This window comes from Cajanus cajan, chromosome 1 (assembly GCF_000230855.2).
Source record: "Cajanus cajan strain Asha chromosome 1, NIPB_CcT2T_4, whole genome shotgun sequence".
Classification (NCBI taxonomy): Eukaryota; Viridiplantae; Streptophyta; class Magnoliopsida; order Fabales; family Fabaceae; genus Cajanus; species Cajanus cajan.
The window spans coordinates 4,794,610-4,805,154 of record NC_138517.1 but is presented as its reverse complement, the minus strand read 5'-3'; the positions used below and the strand labels follow the sequence as shown (position 1 = coordinate 4,805,154).

The following is a 10,545-nucleotide window of genomic DNA, read 5'->3' as shown; positions in this document are numbered from 1 at the left end:
CCAGGGTTCTTGAATAAATCAAGATGTCGTCAATAAACACCACCACGAATATATCCAAGAACGGCCGGAAGATCCTGTTCATGTAATCCATGAACAGTGCAGGGGCGTTGGTCACACCACACGGCATCACAACATATTCATAGTGACCATACCTAGTCCTGAAAGCAGTCTTTAATATGTCACCCTCCTTCACCCTAATCTGGTGATAACCTGACCTTAATTCAATCTTCGAGAAAATGGATGCTCCCCTCAGTTGATCCATCAAGTCATCTATCCGAGAAAGTGGATATTTATTCTTAATGGTCAACTTGTTCAACTACCGGTAATCTACACAAAGTTGACTACCTCCATCTTTCTTCTTAACCAACAATACGGGAACACCCCACGACGATACACTCGGCTGCACCAACTGCTTCTCTAGCAGGTCCTCCAACTGACCCTTCAGCTCAACCAGCTCAGTAGGAGCCATCCTATAGGGAGCCACCGACACTGGCCCCGTACCTGGAACCAAGTCAATGCTAAACTCCATCTCCCTAACAGGAGACAACCTAGGCACCTCATCCGGGAACACCTCAGCAAAATCCTGCACCACATCAATCTCAGCAATGACCCTCTCGGTCTCAACACTCATAACAGCAAGCAGAAGACAGCACTATGCTTCATCTCTCAGCAATGATTCAGCTTGGCTAGCTGAAATCAACAGCTCCTCCTCCACCTGAGGAAAGATCAACTGCCTATTGGCACAATCTATAAGAATACGATTGGCAGACAACCAATCCATTCTTAAGATTATGTCAATATCCACCAAAGCCAAACAAATCAAGTTCACCTTGTACCTTTTCCCATTCACAACAATAGGGCAGCCAGCACACAGCTCAGAAGCAACTAGCGAAGCAGAAGCGGGCGTCGACACTAGCAGTCTCAACCCTAAATCACACATAGGCACACCCATCATAGCAGTACAAGCATAGGATATGAATGAATGAGAAGCACCAGAATCAAAAAGGATCATCACATCCTTACTAGCAGCTCTACCCTTCCCCTTCACAAGATCTGAGGAAGTAGAAGCTTCAACCCCAGTCAAGGCGAATACTCAACCAGCTGTAGTGGGTCTGTCACCCCTCTGAGCATCACCTCTCTGGGCACCACCCCTCTGAGCATCACCCCTCTCTGGTCTGCTTCTAGTAGGACAGTTGGCCGACTCATGACCCATCTTATGGCACTTGAAGCATCGGCTCTCCATGTGTGGACAATCCCTGACAAAATGGGGCCCAGCACACCTGTAACATCTAAGAATGGCACCTCCATCCTGTCTCCCTCCTCTGGCAACATCAGTAGGTTGCCTAATGATAATACCCCCCTACTATGGTTGGGGCCTATCATACGGCTTCCTCTGATTCCCTCCTTTCTTGGACCCAGCTGGTCCCTCAACAGTCTTCACCCCACGGTTACCACCTTCCAACCGCTCAACAACCTTCGCCTTCTCCACTAAGGCTGGAAACTCAGTGATGGCCATAGGCACCACCACCCTCTTCAGTTCATATTTCAGACCCTCAACAAACTTCCTGCATTTCCAGGCCTCGGCTATACCTTGCGAATAGAAACGAGCCAGGTGCTCGAATCTCATCGCATACTCAAATACTGTCATCCCTCCTTGGTGTAAGTGCATAAACTCAGCTTCCTTGGCATGCCTCACACTCTCAGGGAAATACTTCTCCAAGAACATCCTCCTAAAGCACTCCCAATCAACAACCACTCCTCTAGCGGTCAGCATATGGTGAGTACTCCTCCACCAATGCTCAGCCTCCCCAACCAGCATGTATACAACATATGCCAACCTCTTCTCTTGAGAGCATCCTAATTCAGTAAAGATTTTCTCCAGCTCACAAATCCATTGGTCAGCTACCTCTGGATCTGCGTCTCCCTTGAATTGTGGAGGATGGCATTTTCGGAACTCAGCTAGATCTCGGCTCTCCTATGACCCCGTGGGCCTTGCTGCACCAGCTGCAGCTCTATCAGCCTCCACCCTAGCAAAATAAGCATTTTTCTGCTGCATAGCCATAACCATCATCTCCAGGGCACGGGTTATCTGCTCATTGGTTCTAGTCATTGTCTACAAAAGTAACAGCATCTTCAGTATACAATAACTAAACCAAACGACAAAATAAAAAACACAGCAAAACATCACAGCAAACAACACATCAAGACAATACAACACAGAGCTCAACACAACAAAAGCCTAAAGGAACCACCCCCAAAGAGTGTCCACTAGACTCGAACTGCTCTGATACCACTAAAGTGTAACGACCCGACTGGTCACCACACACAACACCGCACACTGAAACACCACACAGAAAGGAACAAGCGTATACATATAGTGTCTAGAATATATATATATATATATATATATATATATATATATATATATATATATATATACAAGGTCCAAGTCTGGTTAGAGTTAAAGTGTACCCAAAAATACATCAATCGCTACTACACCAAGTAGCTATAATAACAAAACACTAAAAGAAATCAGCCCTATCTGCCATCTGCAGTCCTACCACTAGCCACCAACCTATCCCTGCTCTGCTCCCATACATAGTATGATCATTGCAGTTCAAACACCATGGAAACAACAAAGGGTAAGCTAGTGAAAAGAATTCAACATACATATATAAAAATATAAATGTAAACAACTACAACTATCAGCACATCAACCATCTTATACTACACCACAGCATTCGGCAATATCAGCACCGCAAAGCGGCAATATCAGCACTGCATAGCAACAATAACAGCACCACTCTAGTGGCTATAACAGCACCGCTTAGCGGCAATAACAACACCAACTTAGCGACTATAACAACACCATAATAGTGGCAATATCAACACCGACTTAGCGGCTATAACCAACACACAACTCAGCAATATACAGCACAACAAATCAGCATACAACACAGCTAAGTAGTATTCAGCACAGCTTACTACTCACAACTCAGTTCAATAGTCTATAGTACAGCAATATTATAATTCAATATTTAAAAATCATCAATAACAGCTAGCTCAGCACGACAATATACATCAATTTCAGCTTAGTTCGGCATAAAACAACACCTATCAGCAATTTTAGCATATAATTCAACCACTATCAGCATATAAGTCAACATCATCCTACGCGCCCGACGCTCTCATGGTCGCGCCCAGCGCGGCTCAACCAGAGAGCACCAGGGGGCCAGCGCGCCTGGCACAAGAGTGCTCGCGCCCGGCGTGCCCTAGCCAGAGAGCCCAAGGCTCTAACGCACTTGGCGCAATACGAATTGCGCCCAGCGCATGCCCAGGCAGAGACTCCAAGGAGTCTCATGCACCCGGCGTGCCCAAACCCGCGCCCAGCGCGAGGAAGGCAGAGACCTACCAAGGTCTCGCGCCCAGCGCAATTTAAATTGCGCCCAGCGCCCCCTTTGCAGAGACTCCCAAGGAGCCTCTGCGCCTAGCGCGACAATGGTCGCACCCAGCGTAGCCCTAGAAGAACCCAAAACATGTCACAACTGGTATCGCGCCCGGCGCGGTCCGAGTCACGCCCGACGAGGGCTAGCCAGAGACTCCCATTCCCAAGCACACTCGGTGCACACACCATTGCGCCCGACATGCTTGCCCAAATGGGGTCCCCTGGTGGCCACGCGCCAGGCACAAAGAACTGCGCCCAGCGCGAAGCTCAGCAGCAACCCACAACTTTTTGAAAAACTTCATCAGACTCCTGCAAAATCAACCAGAACCCAACATGCAATCCACCAAAAAGCCTACATTTTCATCAAACATCAAGAAAAACAACTCATTATCAGCATGCAACCCCAAATCAAAGAAAACCAGAATTTTCTTCAAGAACCCCGAAACCCCGAAAACTCAATTTCCATCAATCTCAGCTCAAATCAATAAAACTTCAAACAACAATGAGCTACAAGGACTCATTTTCAGCCAAAAATCTGCAAAAACTAGTTTCCCTTACCTTGGTACAAGAATTTCGAGCTCCAGGAAGAGAAGGATGAAGAACGGAGGAGAAAGGAGAGTCGAAGAAGAAGAGAAACTTCAAATGCTCAGCTAGCAACCCGAATTACTCCACACCACCACCTTAAGACAGCAATTTGAGGAGAAGAACAAACGAAAAGGAAAGAGTGAGAGTCTAGAGAGATAAGAGTGCGTCTTGAGTGAGTGAGAGTGAAGGAAAAGGAAAAAGAGGGAAGGGTGCTACGATCAAATTCAAAGGGAGGCTCAAATATTTATTTTAATTTTTTACGAATTTATCAAGGTTAATATATAAAAATAAAAAAAAATCCTTTGCTTAAAACATATGGGTAGGGAATTATTGACTGCAAAATTCAACTTGTTACGTCATGCTAACGATGATTAATTTGATTGAATTGATATATTTTTTTTACATAATTTCTGTTAAATGATAATGATCTTTTCTATAGGCTTGTGATATGTGACTATAAAACAGAAATCTCTTCTCCTAATTAACTTCCTTCTTTTAATTTATTTTGATAAATTCTATACATCATCATGGTTGAATATGCTCTCTTTAAAAAATATGATAATGTCGCAATACTAACCACAGATATCGTAGTCAAACGTTATTATAAATAAATAAATTGATAGAAAAAGAAGTATACTATATTTCACGTGTAAATAATAAATACTTTCTACCATTTGCACTGGATGATGCTATAACGACATCACTTCTGACTTATAACGTTTGATTTGAGCTTCACTGTGCCATAACCCAAATGGTCATTATCATAATTTTCTTATTCTACAAAATAGTGATTAAAAGAAACTTCAAACTAAAGACTTCAATTTTAATCGTTGGTACTTGTTATGATCATAATATCTAAAATACTGCTTGTTGTAACCTTCCTTAATGGTTTTATCTTTGAAATATATATAAATAATTAAAGAGAAAAATATTTATAAAAATATTTTAATTTCAACTCGAAATAATTTAAACAATATTATTTGTGGAGCACAGCTAGGGCGTAATTCAAGGTTTGTTGAATTTTTGGTTGTGTGAAGAAATAATTAATATGGAAAGAAAGTGGGTGTTTGACCTGTGGCCATTAACTCATAAGAGTTTCCACCTGATAGAATACGTTAACTCTACTTCCTTCATGATACGGTTGGTGCAAAAGTGGTTCCACCAGAACATGATCAAAATGTTATTTTAAGGAATTGCTAGCTAGTTAGGTTGAATCATCTTCTTTTGCCTTATTCCTATTTTCTACGTTTGGGATATATTCCTTGTTATTTGCAGTATTGAGACCATAAATATTTTGGCCAAACCTTAAAACTCAACTCCTCCATTAAGTTGCTTATAAAAAAGAAAAGGAAAAGAAAAACTTCTAAATTAAGTTTGATTACCACTAACCCGATGGGTAAGCATATATATACACATGGCAATGGAATGGAATGGATGGAAACTTTATTATATTCAATCTTATTTTAAGAAAAGGTGAACTTTTTTTAAGAAAAAAAAATAGAAAATCGTATAATGCAGCAAATGAAAAAAAAAAAACACAGAAAAGTGCATTGGATTTCTTAGTTTACTATTTCAGTATTAATCTTATTGTAATTACCAATGGTGATTTAATTCTACATTGAATTTCGATTCAACGTTATAAGAAAGGTTATATACAATAAAATATAAAAGTGTGTAAATATAAATTTATCTGATATATATTTATTAATTTTGGTCTTACTTATATATAATTTTAATATTAATTTTGAATAAGATTCAATAATATGTATTATATGTTATATAATCTTTATTATGTATTGCATGTTACTAGATACCAATATATATTGTATTAGTGTAAGTAAAAATAATTTTTAATGAAAATTATTGTGTCACTATATGATACATATGATATGACATTTTTTTTTATAATGACAATATATAAAATTTGTAACATAATGCATATTATAGAGATAATAATAAGATATGTATTGCAATGTTTAACAATATACAATATGCATTGTATTTATAGTGTAAGTAAAAATAATTTTTAGGGAAAAATATTGTGTCATTAAGAGATTTGTATTATTACTTAACAATTTTTTTAATTTTTTTTAGTGACGATATATAAAATCTATAGCATGACGTATATTACAAAAATACTAATAATAATAAAGTTTAAATATATTTTTAGTCTTTTAAATTTAAGATAATTTTTTTTATTTTTCAAATTTAAAAATGAATTTTTTTAATTTCTGTAATTTCAAAAAAAAAATCTTATTTTAGTAAAAACATTACATTGAATTTATAATTGTTTCAATTTATCACTTTCAGATATATTATTGGTAACCTAAAAGATTAAAACAAAATTTTTAAAAATTACAAGAACTAAAAATAATAATTTTAAATTTAAAAGATAAAAATAAATTTATCCTAAATATAAGAATTTAGGATTTAAATCTAATAACAACTATGAGATCATAAAATTCCAGCAAAGTTAAAAGGTTACAGAACCAGGAATGGGATAGATAGTAAATTTTCATAGTGACTACAGTACATTTTTGGGGGCCACTTTCAATGTTTTTGCAACTTTGGCAGTGCCTTTGTTGTTGATTTGTTGGACCAATTAAAGGGTAGCTCAATGCTGACTACAAAGACATGGTTTAGGTGGCTTGGACATGACTTAGGAAGATGATAGGCCTGAAATATGTAAAGAGAAATTTTGTGAGGCTTTAATAAGTATTTATATGAATTAAGGTATATACACAAACAAACTTAATACACCAAAAATATATATTAAAGATGAATTTAAAGAATTTTTTAATGTGAAAAATTTTACATCTAGCCTTCACCTTAGTTTTAGTTTTTTTTTTATATTATATTATTTATACAAATATCTTTTAATTTTACCGATGACATTAAGATAACTCTCAAGAAAATCACTCATTTCAATTATGTCTTTTTTATATATCTTAAATTTTGATAATTTGAATTATGTTGGTGAACTTATTTAAGGTATAAAAAAAAAGGTAAAATGTGTTTTAAGTTCATCAATTTTGAGTCAAAATTAATTGTAGTTTATATACTTCAAAATAATGATTTGAGTCCTCATATTTTCGATAATCGGAGAATTTTGTCCCTATTTATAGAAATTAGGATACTAAAGTCAGGAGAAAATTCACTGGTTTGTAGAAAGAAAAAAATGAGGATCAGGCATGCAATCATTGTCTTCCATTATTGACAGCAAGGCCAATGCTTCATCAAACAACTCCACTTTACAAAGTGCATTGATCATGGCACTATATGTAAAGACATTGAGATGATGGCCTTTAATCAAAAGATACTGAAAAACTTCTTGCGCTTTCTCAAGTCTTCCACCTTTACACAGTCTGTCAATAAGTATTGTGTATGTATATTTATCTGGCTGAATTTTATGACTATTCATTTTCTTGAATAATGCAATTGCTCTGTCTAGATGACCATTTTTGCATAAAGCATCCAATAAGGAACTGTAGGTAATTATATTGGCAGGTTGACCTCTATCATGCATCTCATCAACAAGATAACAAAAATCAGTTATCCTTCCCGATTTGCACAGACCATCAATAAGTGAAGTATAAGTTACAGTATTAGGAATCATATTTTTGCGTTGCATGTCTTTAAAAAGATTGATGGCTTCATCTACCATTTTCTTCTTACATAATCCATCAATCATGATAGTATAGCTATAAACATTAGGTGCCACTCCTATTTGGGACATAGAGTTGAATACATGCTTTGCTTTTTTCACTTCATTAACCATGCAGTATCCGTCCATTAATGTACTATAAATAATAACATCAGGTTCCACACCTGTTTTTACCATCGAAGCTATCACAATTTTAGCTTCTTTTATCTTTTCTTCCTTACATGACGCATCAACCAATATGCTGAAGGTATAAATATCTGGGTTGATGTTTTTTAATTTCATATCATTTAACAAAGCAATTGCTTCTTTGAAATGACCCATAATGCAAAAGCCATACATTAAACTATTGAAAGTGACAACATTGAGAGAAATCTTTTTGACAAGCATTTCAGAATACAAATTACAGGCATCAGCAACAAGTTTATTTTTGCATAAGCTGTCAATGATTGTGCTATACATTACCACATCAGGCTTAATTGAATGCCCTTCAATCCTTTTGAGCAACTATATGGCGGCCTTTGTTTCTCCTGATTTACATAGACCATTGATCAAAGTCCCATAACTAACATGGTTCAACTGAAATCCTTGAGCTAAAGTGTCATCATGAAAGTGCAGTGCTTTACTAAGCTGACCACAAAGACATAAACCTTTGATGAGTGTTGTGAGGGTTATTGCATCTGGCTTATATCCCATTTTGAGAATCTTGGCAAACACAGAAAAGGCAAAATTGATGTGACCGAGGTGGCAGAAGCAATTGATGAGGATGTTGAAAGTAACAATATTTGGTGTAATACCTTTGAATTCCAATTGTTTAGAGAGGGAAATAGTAGTTGGGTAATGCTTCATCTTGACAAGGGATCCCAAAATGTGGCCAAAATGGAAGATGGGTGGCGAAGGATGCATATCGAGCATACGATTGAATGAGGCAACGACATCATCGCGATTGAGAGGCTGAGATTGGGAATGGAGGATTGCATTTTGATAAGAAGGAAGATACCTTGGAAAAATAGAGATAAAGGGTAAAAGCCCTGATCTTAATATTAACAAAGACATTGCTACTCAAATCTGTTACTGCATCAAAAAGTAGTACAAAAACAAAATGAGAAATTTTGCTGTAATTAGAAGAAACTTTGGAAAGAGAGAGATAGAGAGAAAGGGAGAAAACCTGAATCTTTGTAATGACATTGTTCTCCAAAGATAAGTATGGTTTAAGGGTTTCGACCGCGCTGAATGATTTTAGAAGGAATTGTTGTGTTGGGTCACTATGTCAAATACGGATACAATTAAAAATAATTGTCTTTTCTTATTTTATTTTATTTTTAAGATTTTGTTTTTCAAAATATTTATTTTTAAAATTTAAATAAGTTTGATCCTTCTGTATCAATTATCATTTTTATCATTTTCCATTTTGAAACACATTTTAATTCTTTTATTATTGACTTAAAACATAAACTTTGTCTATTTAAACTTACATAAAAGCTATTGTATTTAACTTTGGTTAGAACAAACAATAAAATGTCAACCATTAGTTGTTAAAGGTACTAATCTATATCTCTAAAAAAATTGATCTTGTAAAAAAGAGTTATATACATATTTATTAAATAAAAAAGAAAAAAAAAGTCATAAACATATAAAACAAAGAGTGAAAATGAGTCTAATAAGATACTATAAGATAATATAATATTACATTTTTAAAAAAAGTAATTACACATTTAACTTATTTTTTTCACAATTTTTACTATATTTATAGTCTTTAAGTCTTATATATTTTTCGTGTAAGTTAATTTAGTAAGATAAGTTTCATATTTTAAATTAATAAAAATATATATTTTAATAAAATTAAAATTATTCTAATTTGAGAAATTAAATTAGAAATAATTCAATTTTTCTTAAACTAAATTATATATTAAAGAAAATAAATTCAGGAAACCATAAATTTAACCTTTTTGGATTAAAAGAATAAATCGTATAAATGGATAATATTCATTTAAATAACTTAAGTTAATTAATTAAAATAATATATTACAATAATTGATGAATTAATTTCATTGGAATTTATGTCATGTTATAATTAAATAATAACAACTAATATAGAATAAATCTAACATAAAATTATAATTAGATATTTATCCGTGGTGTCCACTCTATAAATAAATCGATATAATATATCTTGAAGAAATTGAAATTAATGAAAAAAAATATTTTATTAAGTTATATAATAAAATAATTGTAAAAATATAGGTATTTTAAAATATAGGTATCTTATTTTAAAAATATAGAATTTTTGTCTTACCGTTAATTTGATGTTCATTGATCTTTAAAAATATGAAATTTTGATCTTATTATTAATTTGATGTTTGTTGATTATTAAATTTTGATGTTATTTGGTGATATGTCACAACTTAAGTGGCATAATATTTAACAACGTGATAAATATGGATAAAAATTAAAAAGAATAATATACAAAAAAAATTCATTTATATTTATTTTTACAAGTGCTTGATATTTATTTTATCAATTAAAATCTTATTTACATATATTTTTAATTTTTAAATGTTATGTTACTATATAACATTACTTAAATATGAGTAAAAGTTAAAATTTAATAATGACTAATAAATGTCAATTTGATGATAAAAATAAAATTTTATATTTTTAAAATTAAAAAACTAAATATCTCTATTTATGAATTAAGAAAGTTGTCAAAGATACAAAAAAAAATCGATTGTTGTTATCTATGGTGTCAAATTTAAAAAATATGATTGTAATTTTAAAAAAAAATTGACCAAAAATTGTGTTGTAAAAATATTTTATAATCAAACAAATCAAACTTAAAAAATCAATCATTGTG

General features: G+C 34.0%; 1 protein-coding gene and 1 pseudogene across 1 annotated transcript; both read right to left on the bottom strand.

Moving 5' to 3' along the window:
* Positions 1-652: 652 nt before the first annotated feature.
* LOC145955763 (uncharacterized) lies at positions 653-2,110 on the bottom strand. Its single transcript, XM_083070926.1, has 6 exons — positions 2,002-2,110; positions 1,591-1,857; positions 1,386-1,494; positions 1,135-1,256; positions 830-1,053; positions 653-715 (listed from the first exon to the last, which is right to left on the bottom strand). The coding sequence occupies exons 1-6, from the start codon at positions 2,108-2,110 to the stop codon at positions 653-655; spliced, it is 894 nt and encodes a 297-aa protein (XP_082927052.1).
* A 4,655-nt stretch (positions 2,111-6,765) lies between these two features.
* On the bottom strand, positions 6,766-9,708 carry LOC109807279 (uncharacterized; annotated as a pseudogene).
* Positions 9,709-10,545: the final 837 nt, after the last annotated feature.

Bases quoted from the DNA above. Each gene is read 5' to 3' on its own strand.
- LOC145955763 (XM_083070926.1), bottom strand. From the start codon at position 2,110: ATGACTAGAACCAATGAGCAGATAACCCGTGCCCTGGAGATGATGGTT. The intron at 1,257-1,385 runs GTATGATAGGCC...CCATTTTGTCAG, and splicing joins GGAGGGAATCAGAGGAAGCC to GGATTGTCCACACATGGAGA. The intron at 716-829 runs GTGAACTTGATT...ATCTTTCCTCAG, and splicing joins TGAATGGGAAAAGGTACAAG to GTGGAGGAGGAGCTGTTGAT.